This window comes from Dasypus novemcinctus, chromosome 7 (genome assembly GCF_030445035.2).
Source record: "Dasypus novemcinctus isolate mDasNov1 chromosome 7, mDasNov1.1.hap2, whole genome shotgun sequence".
In the NCBI taxonomy this organism is placed as follows: Eukaryota; Metazoa; Chordata; class Mammalia; order Cingulata; family Dasypodidae; genus Dasypus; species Dasypus novemcinctus.
In genome coordinates this window covers 25996669-26012125 of record NC_080679.1, presented here as the reverse complement: position 1 = coordinate 26012125, position 15457 = coordinate 25996669, and the positions used below count along the sequence as shown (strand labels likewise).

General features: G+C 42.0%; 1 protein-coding gene across 1 annotated transcript; it reads right to left on the bottom strand.

The window, feature by feature from the left end:
* Nucleotides 1-2407: 2407 nt before the first annotated feature.
* On the bottom strand, nucleotides 2408-9139 carry CXCR1 (C-X-C motif chemokine receptor 1). The gene is made up of 2 exons (XM_004469591.3): nucleotides 9097-9139; nucleotides 2408-4280 (listed from the first exon to the last, which is right to left on the bottom strand). Exon 2 carries the CDS (start codon nucleotides 4270-4272, stop codon nucleotides 3205-3207), a length of 1068 nt encoding a protein of 355 aa, XP_004469648.1. The 5' UTR covers nucleotides 4273-4280; nucleotides 9097-9139; the 3' UTR covers nucleotides 2408-3204.
* Nucleotides 9140-15457: the final 6318 nt, after the last annotated feature.

Genomic DNA, 15457 nt, shown 5'->3' with positions numbered 1-15457 from the left:
AGAGGGGATGAAAAGAGGGTCCCAGGCCCAGTTCTCAGCCTGCCTTCCTATGGCTGCTTTCTCTCTCAATCTCCTTTTCTCCCGAATCTGGTCTGTCTCTTAGCACTTCAGCCCTTCACTTCTTTCCCTATCACCCTACCTGGAGACCCTCAAGCCAGACAGGACAAGAAGCCCCTGTCCTGAGCCCTGAATGAGCATCTTGGACGATGCTGCAGAGAGGACGGTGGCCCGACCAGTAACATCTTTTCCTCCAGCATTGCAGCCACTATGCCAACCCAAGATTCATTCCATTTCTGACACCCCCTCCCTGATATGCACCAGAAATCCCCCACTCATCCCGTTCCTAAACTTCACACCATATCTAGGTCCAATCCTATCTTGAATTTCCCTGTCTCTGACCCTCCATTAATAGGTTGCCAAAAGCCTGGGGGCTACAGATAAGAGGATGCTCTGGGTTGGTGGTGTATAAATCAGCCTGAGTGTTTTTAGCAGTCATTCATTCAGTAAATATTTGCTGAGCAATTAATAGACTCCAGGCAATGTGTGAGGCACGGGGTGAACAAAATAAACAGGGTTCCTGCCTTCAAGGGAAAAAAAATGGACAATTAAAGAACTAATTTGGATAAATTGAGATGAGTACTCAAAAAGAAATGTGCACAATAATGAGATATCATCTAACAACACATTGAATGGCCTTTATTAAAAAAGCAGACAACATTAAGTGTTGGGGAGGATGTGGAGAAATAGAACACTCCTTCACTGTTGACGGGAATGTAAAATGGTGCCGCCTCTGTGGAAGACACTTTGGTGGTTCCTCAGGAAATTAAATGTAAAACTGCCATATGATCCAGCAATTCCTCTACTAGGAATATATCCAGAAGAACTAAAAACTATGATACGAGCAGACATCTGCACACCAATGTTCATAGCACTGTTGTTCACAACTGCCAAAAGATGGAAACCACCCAAGTGTCCATGCACCAATGAATGGATAAACAAAATGTGGTATATACATATGATGGAATACTATGCTGCAATAAGAAGAAATGAAATTGGGACATATGTGATAACATGGATGAGTCTTGAAAACATGATACTAAGCGAGGTAAGCCAGACACAAAAGGACAAATATTGCATGGTCTCATTAATATGAACTAAATACAAGTAATAAACACATGGAATTAAAAGCTAGAATGTAGGTTATAAGGAGATAAGAGGAGGGTTGAGAAGAACTGTAGATGCTTAATGTATGTAGAAGTTTTAATGAACTTGGCTGTAAAAGTGTGGAGATGGATAGGGTTGATAGTAACACATTATAGTGAGTAGTAACTGGTTTATAAATGGGATTGTGAATGAAAAAGATAGTCTGGGGAAGTAAATGTCAATAGAAAGAAACCTAAAGAATAATCTAGGGACTGAATAACATAGTAAACCCAGAGGCGGTTGAGAATTGTGGTTAAGGGTACAAATGCAAGAGAGTCCTTCTGTGAGTTAGAGCAGATGTATATCACTTTTGCAGGGTGATGGGAATATGGAGAAACATGGGAAAACTACAACTGGTGTGACCTAAAGACTGTGGTTAACAGCAATACTGTAATATTCTCACATCAATGCCAAGCTGTACTGTGTTGATAATGGAGGTGTATGGGAAAGTGTGCCAAATGAATGCTATGGACCATGATTGGTGGTAATAGTCTGATGATATTATCTCATAATCTGTAACAAATGTTCCACCAGGGTGTGGAGTTGTATGGGAAATCTAGACATCTGTATGATTGTTTTGCAAGTCCACAATATCTATAACAAAAATATGTTTTTTAAAAAATAATATGGGTTGGGGGAAAAATACACCAAATGTAAGATAAGGACTATAGTTGGTAGTAATATTTTGATGATGCTCTTGCATAGTTTGTAACAAATGTTTCACATCAATGCAAAGAGTTAGTGGAGGGGTGATGTATGAGACCGCTGTGTGATGTTATATAAGTTTATTTTGTAAGTTCGCAATCTTTACTATACACTTACTGTTGTTGTGTGTTCATTTATGAATGACATACTTCAATAAAATAAAATAAAATAAAAAGAAATGTGCAAGGTATTATGTTGAGAGTATGGGGAGAGGGAGGCACTTGTAGTTTGAGGAAGTTGGTAAAGGCCTAACCCAGAATATGTTTAAATTAAGACAAAGAGAAACATTCCAGTTACTTAGGGTCAAAGAGATCTTCCTCAGACTGGGGTATATGGGGGTGAACAGAAATTTCTGTGCCCCAAGAGACTATTCTAGCAGGAGTCAGAGCCCAGGAAACTGCCCATCAACCCAGACAGATGTTCTTTCTACTGCAGGAACAATCAACAATGCCATACAAACATTTTATTCTGTCACACCAAAGATACTTCCACAGGGACAAACGTGGAACAGAAAACTTTATTAGAAAAGTCTGACTGTACTGCTGATTGGTGACTGTGTACAAGGTTGTGGAGTTGCTGTTGGTCCAAATCAGACTGGAAGCTGCAGAGGACAAGGACTGAAGTTGCTAATCTCTTCTGTGTGAGGCTTAGCATGGCATCATGCACAAATGCCACACAACACATTCTGTCTACAGTATTGGTCAAGGGTCAAGGGAGTTCCCATGCAAAAGATCTAGCTTCCCAATCCCTCTTGCCTTGTGTTCACCCATCACACATAAGGAGGAAAGCTTTTCCAGCTCCATCACAAGGCCATTTGGTGGTTTGAGGTTTGAGCAGTACCCATCACAATGTACCCAGCAGAACCAGCAGCACACTCGAAATCAGAAAACAGTTCCATGAGCTCTGACCAGAGCACAAGAAGTTGCCAAACACCTGGTTGAAACATGCTCAGTGACTGAGATGATGTTCTTGAGACGGTCAACAAGAGAGTCCAATCCACAAAAGAAAACAGCTTCAACCCTGAGGGCTTTGATCTAACGTCAAATTTAGGCTTCAGATGTTAACTACAGAGTTCATGGGCCAAAATCACAGGAGTTCAGCAGAAATGATGACACTTCCTTAACATGGAAGTGTCAAGGTCCTTCCTCAGAAAGTAGACCTGACCCCTAAGAACACCAACCCCTAACTCCCCCACATTCTATAGCCTCCCTCCCAAACCCAGAGAATACATGTCCACAGTCAGATGGCCCCCACTCTTAGGGTTACGAGGATGAGATAGTCTCTCATTGATGGTTTTCAGAGGTTTGCAGAGACACTGGTAGAAGAAGTGAAAGAGCTAACGTGATGGCGTGCCAAGAACTCCTTGCTGATCAGGCCACGCATGGCCAGGATCTTGAGGAGCCCATTGCGAAACTTCTGGCCAATGAAGGCATAGATGATGGGGTTGAGGCAGCTGTGAAGGAAGCCCAGGATCTCGGTGGCATCCAGGGCCCGGTCAATGTCACTGCGGCGCACACAGGTCTCTTGGATCACCCGGGTCCTCATGAGGGTGTCTGCCACCAGGACCAGGTTGTAGGGCAGCCAGCAGAGCAGGAAGACGAGCACCACGGCAAAGATGACCCGCATGGCCCGGTGCTTCTGCCCCATGTGGGCCTCAAACAGCGTGCGCAGGGTGAAGCCATAGCAGAACACCATGACCAACAGCGGCAGGGCGAAGCCGAAGGTCTGGGGCAGGATCCGCAACACCAACCGCCATTTTGCTGTATCGTTACCCAGGATCTCATAGCAGACTGGGGTGGAAAAGGGTGGGTCATAGGCCTCACGGAAGACGAAGAAGGGCAGAGACAGAAGAAAAGACAGTCCCCAGATGCCCAGACATACAAACTTGACCAGGTGGCGCTTCTGGGTCAGCGTGCGCGTGGCATGGACAATCGCCAGGTAGCGGTCCACGCTGATGCAGGCCAGCAGCAGGATGCCACTGTAGAAGTTGACTTCCTTCAGGAGTGAGGCTACCTTACACAAGGGTGTGCCAAAAACCCAGCCCTTCACCTTGGAGGTGGCCCAGATGGGCAGCGTCAGGGCGAAGAGCAGGTCAGCTATGGCCAGGTTCAGCAGGTAGACATCCGTGACAGAACGGCCAGCCCGGTTGTATAAGATGACCAGCATCACCAGGGAGTTTCCCAGCAGACTTAGCAGGAACACCAAGGCGTAGATGACGGCCACAACATACTTGCTAAGTATTTGTGTTTCTACCTTGCAGGGGCTAGAGTCTATAATCGGCATGCCAGTGACGTTCAGAAACTCTTCATCAAAATACGACCACAGATCAGTAATATTGAGTAGGTCTTCCATGGTAAAAATCATAGTTTGGTCTAGTTGAAAGATTAGAAGGAGAGAAATGTAATTTAGTAACTCAGGCCCAAGTCACTTTCACCTTGAATGTGAGAAGAGTTGCTAGGATATCTTTTGCTTCTCTATTGATCTGGCATCTAGAGAACATCCCCCCTCCCATACTGCCAGCTCCAACTTGGGCTTCTTTAGAGGCCTGCTTCAGGGTATTGTCAGCCTTCCAAAAGTCTGAAGCCTGGTCTGAGTATATGGGATACGATGGAATACAGAGAAAGAACCTTTGCCCTTTGTTGGCCCTGCAATTGCCTCAGTTCTACCTCGGCACCCTCTTTGGCTTTCTCCATCCTCGACCTTGGCTGTGCTTTCAAATGGGAAGACCAAGTCAGTCTTAGGTATTCAGGGCTAGCATTAAGCCAGATGGAAGGAGGAAAACTGTTCCCAGCTTCCCTTTCTATGTTATTTCTCCCTTCTAGTATCTTCTTAATTTTGTGTTTCCTTCTTAAACCTACTGGGGGAAGGAAGTGATAACAAGTTGCATTATAAGCGTATTTTAAGTCTTGTCTCTCAATGAGCGATAGAAGTGTTGGTCCTCTGTCTAAAGGAATTTTAAGCATTTGAGAGGATGAAGTTCCCATCTTGGCCCTGAATCACATCCTAAACAGTCACAGACTAATTCAGCCAATTTCAAATCTTTTTTTTTTTTTTCTATTGTGAAACAGTTGATTCGAAACAAAATCCTACCAGAATTCCAATATGAAAAAAATGTAAAAGCTCTGTGGCTAAATTTGTAGAAGACAAAATCGCTTTTCCTCTTTACCAAGTTGATGGCTTTTGTTCACACTTTCAGCATCCATTTCATTGCCCACCTCTCCATGGGCAGCGATGGTGGCCATAAGGACAGGATTTCAGGCTGCCTGGCCTTCTCCAATACAGCTGTAATGGGCTCCTCATCTTTTCATGGCTAGCGCCTTTCTGTGTGTGCCTCAATAGCACCTCCGTGGAGAGGCCTCTTCCAATCATCCTACCTGCAGTCAGTCCCCAGTTACTAACACGGTCACCTGTTTCCTTTCATTGCAGCCTTTGTCTCTATCTAGTATCTTCTAATTTGCTTCTTTAATCTCTGTCTCCCTCTCTTCCAGGAAAGCTCCATGAGGACAGTGCCTTATCTGGCTTGTTCACCTCTGAATCCTAAAACCTAAAATAGTGCTTGAGGGAAGCAGATGTGGCTCAAGTTTCTGCCTACCATATGGGTGGTCCCAGTTCATGGTGCCTCCTGGAGAAGGCAAACTAGCATGGCAGGCAGATGTGGTAAGCTGACACAACAAAAGAGACATGAAGAGGAAAGACAATGAGAGACACAACAAAGCAGGCAGCTGAGGTGACTCAGGTGATTGAGTGCCTCTCTTCCACTTGGGAGGTCCCAGGTTCGGCTCCTGGTGCCTCCCAAAGAGAAGAGGAGCAGACAGAGAGCACACAGCAAATGGACATAGAGAGCAGACTGAGACCACAAACAACGATGGAGGGGGGGGGAATGAGGGCATAAATAAATAAATCTAAAAATTAAATAAGATAGAGCTTGACACACAGGTGATATACATTAACAAGTTGTTGAACGAATAGACGGATTTCTATTTGACTACTGCTTTTGGCATTAACACTACTACAGATCCTGCTTAATCCTTGTTGAGCAATGTTTACTTTCCTGTGTGCACAGATTAATCAGAATTTAATTTAGGAGACATCTCAGAGAGAAATAATTCCAGTATTCATGCCACCAGACACAGAATTATGGAAGGAAAGTTTTTCTCTGAACTAAGCAGGCTATTGGCCTCTTTATCAATATAATAGGAAAATGAAAAAATAAAAAAGGAAAACACTTGCCTATATTTGTTGGTTCACTCAAGAACTGGAAACGTCTGGACATACATAGAACATTGTTCATTTCAGAGTCTTAATAACTTTGGGGTTGGGAATGGGAAAGAAAATTTGCCTTCCACAAATTTAGAAGCTTTTTTCCTTTGCCAGAACACTAAGAACTAAAGCTCTGAGAGAACAGAAGTCATTGTAACCCCAGGACCTGCTTCTGTATTTGGAGCAGGTGATACTCTTTACACTGAAAATATTACTGTAAACTTATAGTGTGACATCAACTTATCATTCTGTAAGATAAGACATGATTTTTCTCTATTATTTGTGGTAGAGTTAATACCAGACCAATAAATCCCAGGAGCATTTATGAAATTCCCAAGAGGAGTTTTATCTCTTCAGTCACATTACAAACATAGTGAAACAAGAAAAGAATGAGACATCTCAACCAATTCAACTATTTTTGAATCAAGTACGGAACAGTTGAGTGGCTCTGGAGTAATGAAGAAAGTTGAGTGAAAGAAGAAGGAACAGTTATAAAGTTGTTGGGTGAGTAAAGAAATTAGAGTTTTCACAAAGTTAAAAATTGCCATGCAATTTTATGTTATGTATGTATATACAGTTTGTTTATGGCATTAAAATATAAAAAGATGACTCAGTTGTTAACTCCAAGAAGTGGGAATGAATGTGGGCTGTGCGTCTCTGAGTTTTGAGGGAAAGATGGTAGTGAAGAGAATATTTGCCTCATTATACACATCTGCACTGTATGATTGATTGATTGATTTTAACCGGAAAAAAAAAAAGTATAATCATTTCAACACTTTGAAACATGAATAAGAACAAAACAAGTAAAGAAAAAGGGCTGCCCTCTAGAAGGTCTCAGGCTAGGAGCCCAAGGGGAAGGAAAAAGAAATTGATACCAGCCTCAGAAACCAAAGTTTGAGAAAATGTTATAAGTCAATCAATGGGCCAAGAAGAACCTCAGGAGCACCAACAGTTGGAGGGAAATGCAGTTTAGGAGACGTATGCTGATGGAAAACCGTGAGAGGCACTGGTGTTTCTGGATAAGTTAAAGTTTGAAAACCCTCATCCCTCACTCCTCAAGCACGTAGAAGCCACTGTGAAAAAACAAAAACACCTTAGAAGCTGCAGAAGGGTTGGTCCTTGGAAGGCAGATTTGGCTCAATGGATAGAGCATCTGCCTACCACATGGGAGGTCCCAGGTTCAAACCCAGGGCCTCCTGACCCGTGTGGTAAGCTGGCCCACACACAGTTCTAATGTGCCATGACACACAGGCATGTCCCCCGTGTAGGGGAGCCCCACGTGCAAGGAGTGTGCCCCATAAGGAGAGCTGCCCACATGAAAAAAAAAGTGCAGCCTGCCCAAGAATGGCACTGCACACATGGAGAGCTGACGCAGCAAGATGATGCAAGAAAAAGAGACACAGATTCCTGGTGCCACTGACGAGAACACAAGCAGACACAAAATGCAGAGAGTAGACAACTGGGGGGGGGGGGGAGGGGGGAGAAATAAATAAAAAATAAGTCTTTGAAAAAAAAAAAGAAGGGCTAGTCCTTCGTGAATGACGATCCTCGGTAAGTTATGGTTGGAGTGAAAAGGATCAGGTGTTACTGGATATTTGAGCTTCATTTTCTTAATTTTTAAAATAAAGGGATTGGAGTAATTACATTTAATATCTCTTCTACAGCTGAAAGCTTAATATTATTAAATATTGGACATAAATAGAAAAATTAAAAAGCAATGTTATTGTTGGCTTTAATTCGAGCTGCACACAGATGTTGCCTCAAGTTCTAAAACATTATCATATAGGTATTTTGCAAGTGCTTGTAGTGAACATGTACAAGAGATGTTTCCATTAATATAAGAAATAAAATAGAGAAGGTACTATCATTACTATTATTTCATTAGCAAAGAACTTCTGCAATAAGTTAAGTAAAACATGATAAGTAAGAGGAAAAAACAGAAAGGAGAATATAAACCTATTAGTTTAAAGATGATAAAACTGTTTACTCTAAAATATGAAATATTTTAATGGAAAATTATTAGACTTGAGATGTAAGAAGTGTGTCCAGAACAATGTTAGATTATAAAAGTTAATATAGAAGATTTAGTAGCATTCCTACATGCTAACAATAGCCCACCAAAATACAATAAAAGCTATAAAAAGAAATAAATTTAACAAAGAACTGTAAGACCTATTTAAAGAAAATTATAAAGCTTTACTAAGACAATTGAAAACTACATCAAATATTTACATTAAATTATGCAATACATCTTATTAATATTTTTATTAGACTTATATTAAATGTATAGATCAATTTAAATAAAATTTAATATTTTCTAGATTGTCTTTCCATCTGGAGACAGGTTTTCTCTATTATTTCTTCTAAGAATAAATGTGACAAAAGCAAGAAAAATCTAAAAATGAAAAGCAATGAAGGGAAAGTTGTTTATTTAAAATATTAACTTAGTAAACTAAAATAAATAAAATAGATTGGTACTCACAAAATAGAAATATGAAAACTAGAAAAGAAAGTTTAGTAAAGAACCTTATATTTAAAAGATGTTATGATACAATAAAGAACACGTCTTAATTCAGTGAGGGAAATGAAGAAATATTGAATAAAAAGAATCAAGTAAAAGGTTTCTACTTCATACCTCCTCCGAAAGTGATGAACTGCATTAAGAGATTCAATGTAATTCAAGAAACTATAAAACCTACTAGAGAAAAATACAGATGATGTAGAAATATATGCATAATCTTCAGGTGGATTAAGTCATTCTAAGCATTCACCAAAAGCTGAAACAATTAAAAGAAAAATTTATAGAATTGACTAATAAAAGCAAAAGCGTATATTTGTCAGAGATACGGGTGCATTGTCAAAAAAACACAGTCAGACCAAGCCCCATTACCCCCAAAGGAAGTATTGGCAAAGAGAGAATGCTCCTACCTGAGGCGCTGGCCAGTTTGTCCAACCGTGAAAGCCTACAGCTGAGAAACCAGAAGAGACTTAACAGAGGGAACTTGATGAATAAAGGGAAATAGGGCAACTATGCCACCCACGCCCCCCTCTGGGCCCCGCCCATGCCTTCCTTTCTAGAAGAACAGATTAAGTGAGGGCATTACAAGACAGCAGAAACTCCTGGAGGCTGTCTGTCCAAGCAAGGGGTGCCAGGCATGAGGCGGGATTAAGGGTCCAGTGCCTGAACGCTTCACTCTAAGGACAATCATTTTTATTCTCCTCCTTTTCTTCCATTTATTTCCATTTGTTTATCCCTTAAATTCCCTAGTGGATCATCTTTGAAAACTTCCAACTTGATGAATGAATCAAGGGAAACGGAGGTCAGCGGAGACTTCAGACTGTCGGTGCGGGAGGAACTTGGGGTGATCGGGCGGGAAGCAGGTGGAGGTTGGCCCTCAAGCTGTGCACAGCACGCACGTCATTTTTACTTCTAGTGTAAACTGGCTTGGGGTGGCTTGGGGCTGGTGAAATGATGGGGAGACCCCCTCCTCCACCTCCAGCCGTTCCTTGGTTCTACTTCTGTCAGTGACTGATGAATTGTTTAGAGCCTAGTGCACTGTAATTGTGTTTCCAAGTCCCCACTAGACCATGAACTGCTGGAGAGCAGGGACGCTACCGAGTCATCTTTGTAACCTCTGCTCAATGGATGGTTGTGGAATGAATGGCATTAGACTTAGCTCCCAAGATGCACAGACACCACCACAACTCAGAATGTCTATCACTTTCAGTCACACACTCATGTCTAAGGTATGTCTGAAAACTTCACTCCCACACAGCCAGGCTGGTCTATCAAGCATAGTTGCTTTCCCAACCACCCTCTATTGTTTGAAGTTAGTAACAATCTGCGCATAAGCCTTTCCTCTATCATAAATGCCAAATTTATCATGCCACTGATGTCTACTATTCTACCTGGCAAGCAGAGCCTTCACGTTTTCTTAAAGGGATGCTCTCTTCCTGGGGTCTCTTACCATCTTTAAATAATAGCAGGAGAGTGTAAGGAGTCAATTGCCCTGGGGCTATTCGTGCATTGGTTTACTAACATTGATCTGATATGATCTGATGAGGCTAGAAGATGCCTAGACTTGAAAGGATTCAAAGCTGAGATAGTCCATGAAAGGAACGGGCATTCTCCTATTAATCACCTAGGAAAAGGCCCCTCCCAGCGCAAAACATGATGACTCAGGTGACGGAAGAAAAGGAGACTGTCTGGGGTCTGACTGCAAAGTGCCCGAAAGTACGCTGAGATGATGGAGGAAATGGCTTCTGCCACAAGGGGGCAGCACTCTCTAGACAGGGCGGCCCTTGTAAATGACGGGTTGAGAAAAACCAGAGCCAAGAGCAGCCGTATCTAATACCCAGTTTCAAGTTCTTCTCTGGGCATAACTCCCTTCTGCTTTTGCTAAACCCTCAGTCAGGTCAGGTCAGCATTCCAGTCTGTTTCGGAGCATTCCAGTCTTCCTCTGAGGTATTAGGGAAGGGTGACTGGTCTCCCTTGAGCTTGAGGAGTACAGAGGAAGCAGCCCCTCTGGATGAGCACATGGTGACTGCTCTGAACTCTAATAGAATGGTGGATCTGGAGGACAAAAGTTGAAAAACCAGTTTCACTTCATATTAGGAAAGAGTGCTTCACTGAAGGAGAGAAAAAGGCATCTGTTATAGAGAAGCTTGGAATAAAATTTTGTCCTCTTGAGACTGTCCCAGTCAGTCCACTCTGCCCCCACCCAACCTATCTGCTCTACCTCTCTTCCCAATGATAACTGCTCTTTCTTAAATGGATCTTCAGCATCTCTGGTGTGAACACATTTTTCCATTCCAAGCAGAATATTCAATGCCACAAAGGCTACTGTGACAAGAGCAGCCTTTATGCCAGTCAACTAGCAAAATGTGGGAGCCTCTTTGGAGTGATACAACTTACAACTGTTTTAGATATGGCTTCTGGGCGAGATGGTGTAGATAGCCCAGGATGGCTCTAAGTGTATCTCTTGCTGCCAGGATCAGCACCTCTTCATAATCTTCCAGCAGAATCCACTTGCACCTGGGGACCAAAGTAGAAGCAAAGGGGTGAAGGAGAGAATTCTCTCTGTCCTTGGTCATCAACATCATTGCCACAGGGATAGGTATGTGACCTAGATATCAGAGCAAAGGTCAGGATGTTTATTTGATGATTGTGGGAAACTAGCTCATAACGAGGGCTGAGCTCAGAGATTTTCAGAGAAATGCAGCCAGAGTCCTGAACAAATCATTCCCAGAGGTCACATTCTCCTTGTACTTGTGTGTGTATGTGTAGGAAAATGTACATAACTTAGAATGTACCATTTTAGCCATTTTAACATTGAAGTGTACAATTCAGTGGCATTAAGTACATTCATAATACTATGTACCCATAATTTTTCATCATCCCAAACAGAATCTTTGTACATGTCAAGCAGTAACTCCCCATTGCCCCTCCCTCTAGTCCCTGCTAACCTCTTTCTACCTCCTGTCTATGAATTTTCCTATTGTACATACCTCATGTAAATGGAATCATACGGTATTTGTCCTTTAGTGTCTGGCATATTTCACTCAATGTGATGTCTTCAAGGTTCATCCATGTCATCACATGTTTCAGAATTTCATTCCTTTTTGTGCCTAAGTAATATTTCATTGTATGTATGCACCATATTTTATTTACCCATTCTTCTGTTCATGGACACTTGGGTTGTTTCCATCTTTTGGCAATTATGAATAACACTGCTATGAACATTGGTGTGCAAAAACTGTTGAATCCCTGGTTTCAGTTCTTATGGGTATATACCCACAAGTCACATAGTAATTCTATGCTTAATTTGTTCTGAGGAATCACCAAACTGCTTCCAAAGCAGGTGCACTATTTTACATTCCCACCAACAATGTATGAGTGTTCCTATTTCTCCACATTCTCTCCAACACTTGTCATTTCCCATTCTTTTAATAGTAGACATTCTAGTGAGTGTGAAACGCTATCTCACTGTGGTTTTGATTTGCATTTCTCTGGTGGCTAATGACATTTCCCTGGTGACGTTGAGTATCTTTTCATGTGTTTATTAGCCACTTGCGTATCTTCTTTGGAAAATGTCTATTCATGTCTTTTTCCCATTTTTTAATTGAATTGTTTATCTTTTTGTTATTGAGTTGTAGGAGTTCTTCACATATTCTGAATATTGCACCTTTATCAGATATATTGTTTCCAAATATATTCTTACATTCTATAGGCTGTTTTTTTTTTAAGCTTTATTTATTCATTTCCCATACCCCCTCCCACCCACCCCTTGTTTTTGTGCTCACTGTCTGCTCTTTTTTTTTTTTAAGATTTATTTATTTATTTCTCTCCCCTTCTCCCCCCCTTCCCAGTTGTCTGTTCTCTGTGTCTATTTTGCTGCGTCTTCTTAGTCCGCTTCTGTTGTCAGCGGCACAGGAATCTGTGCTTCTTTTTGCTGCGTCATCTTGTTGTGTTAGCTCTCCATGTGGGTGGCACTATTCTTAGGCAGGCTGCACTTTCTTTCACACTGGGCGGCTCTCCTTATGGGGTGCACTCCTTGCGTGTGGGACTCCCTTACACGGGGGACACCCCTGCGTGGCAGGGCACTCCTTGCTCACATCAGCACTGCGCATGGGCCAGCTCCACATGGGTCAAGGAGGCCCGGGGTTTGAACCACAGACCTCCCATGTGGTAGACGGACGCCCTAACCACTGGGCCAAGTCTGCATCCCACTGTCTGCTCTTTATGTCCATTCACTATTCGTTCTTCTGTGTCTGCTTGTCTTCTCTTTAGGCAGCAACAGAAACCAATCCAGGGACCTTCCAGAGTGGAAGAGAGGTACACAATCTCTTACAACACCACCTCAGCTCCCTGGTCTGCTGCATCTCTTATTGTCTCTCCTCTGTGTGTCTTTTTGTTGCATCATCTTGCTGCACCAGCTCTCTGCTCGGGTCAGCACTCTGTGCAGGCCAGCACTCCTGCCCAGGCCAGCATTCCACATGGGCCAGCACTCCACTTGCCACACAGGCCAGCTTGCCTTCACCAGGAGGCCTGGGAATCGAACCCTGGACCTCTTATTTGGTAGATGGGAGCCCAATTGCTTGAGCCACATCCATTTTCCTAGAGACTGTCTTTTTACTTTCTTGATGAAGTCTTTTGATGTAAAATATTTTCTAAGTTTAATGAAGTCCCATTTATCTATTTTTTTCTTTGGTTGATTGTGCTATGGTATAGTTTTAGGAAACCACTACCTACCAAAAGGTCTTGAAAATGTTTCCCCATATTTTCTTCTAGGAGTTTTTGTTGTTGTTGTTTTAGTTTTTGGTTCTTATATTTAGATCTTTGGTTCATTTTGAGTTTTGGGTGTTTTTGTATATGGTATGAGGTAGGGGATCCACCTTCATTCTTTTGTATATAGCTATCCAGTTCTCCTAATTAAAGAGACTATTCTTTCCCCCACTGAGAGGACTTGACACCCTTGTCAAAGACCTATTGGCCAAAGGTGTGAGGTTTTGTATCTGAATTCTCAATTCTATTCCATTGGTCTATGTGTCTCTCTTTGTGCCCTTACTATGATGTTTTGATTAGTGTAACTGACTCTGTTTGTTTTCTTCTATCTGCACCTCAGACTAATTTTTATTATCTCATCTTCAAATTCATTGATCCTTTCTTCAGCCTGCTACAGTCTGCTGTTGAATATCTCTAGTGAACTTTTCATTTCAGTTATTGTATTTTTCAGCTACAGAATTTCTGTTTGATTCCATTTTATAATTTCTATCTCTTTTTTTATATTCTCACTTTGTTTATACATTATCTTCCTAATTTCCTTTAGTTTTTTGTTCATATTTTCCATTACCTCATTGGTCATATCTAAAACAACTGATTTAACATCTTTGCCTAGAAATTCCAATTTCTCAGCTTCCTTGGGAATGGTTTCTGTCAAATTCTTTCTTCTTGTGCATGGGCCGTACTTTCTTGTTTCTTCATATATTTTGTAATTTTTTTTTGATTGAGAACTGAACATTCTGTGATATAACATGGTAACTCTGGAAATTTAAATCTCCCATTCTACGGGGATTGCAGATTTTGGCTTGTTGAGGGCCAGAGCTATCTATTTGTGACTTTTCCAAACTATTTTTGCAAGGTTATTCTTCCTTTTTGCATGTGAACATTGAAATTTCTGTTCCATTATCTCTGTGATCTGACCAGAATTTTCTGAAATATCTGGTTCCAAAAATGGGATATTTTCATTTTCTAGGCTGCTGAAAGCAGATACCATGAAATTTTTCATAGCAGTTTAAGACACATATTGCTTCCTTTAGTCTTCTGGTCGGTGCTACCCACGATGTTGCTGCAGCCCAAGGGCGGAAAGCCACACAAGCATCTGCCATGGTCCCTCAGGGCACCACCACACCAACCAAACCACTAGCCCCAAATTTTCTGAGGACAGGTCTCCAGCTGTGTCCAAGCACCAGCCAGGTGCTCCCAAATCATGGGCCACTATATCCCTGCAGCCTCAGCATGGCTGAGGAATGGTGGATGATTGCCATTCATTCATGCTGCTCACTTGAGGAAGATAAGCAACCTCTTGCTTCATCAACACTCCCCTCGTTGTCTGGTCATCATAAGTGTCCTATCAGGTTGGAATGTTGCAAAATAGTTGATTCCAATCACTCTTTCCAGTTCAATGGTTACTTCAGTGAAGGGCCTGGCCCCTAGAGCTATCATTTGCATCCTCCTGATACTTTTCAGTTCAGTTTTCTGTTACTTGCATCCAAAATCTGGACCAACTGATAGGGTCCTGGACACCAGAAGTGATCTAGGATGTGAGAGACTGTGTGAATGTGAGTGGGTCACATATTTCAGGTTATCATGGCCCTGATAATGACAGCACTGAGAGGGGAATTACTGACACTAGACAAAGAAGTATGGCCTGGACAATAGCAGACCTCATCACCCTGATTACCAAGCTCTGGAGGCAGCAAGAGAGAGAAGCTGAAAAGTGAGGACCCATCTGAAGGACACCCTCCTGGATGAATTCAGAAATCCTTGCAAAGGACCCAGAAATCCCTGATTTGGAATCAGACAGACCACACAGTTCAAATACTGGCTCTACTTCTATATTAATTTGTGATCTGGGATAAGTCACTTAAATTGTATCAAAATATCCTTATCTATACACTAGAGAGAATAATTCTTGTCTCATAGAGCTGCTGTGATGATGATGAAATGAGATAAGATCACAGATTCTAGAACCAAACCACCAGGGGTCAAAACCAGCTCTGTCCATGG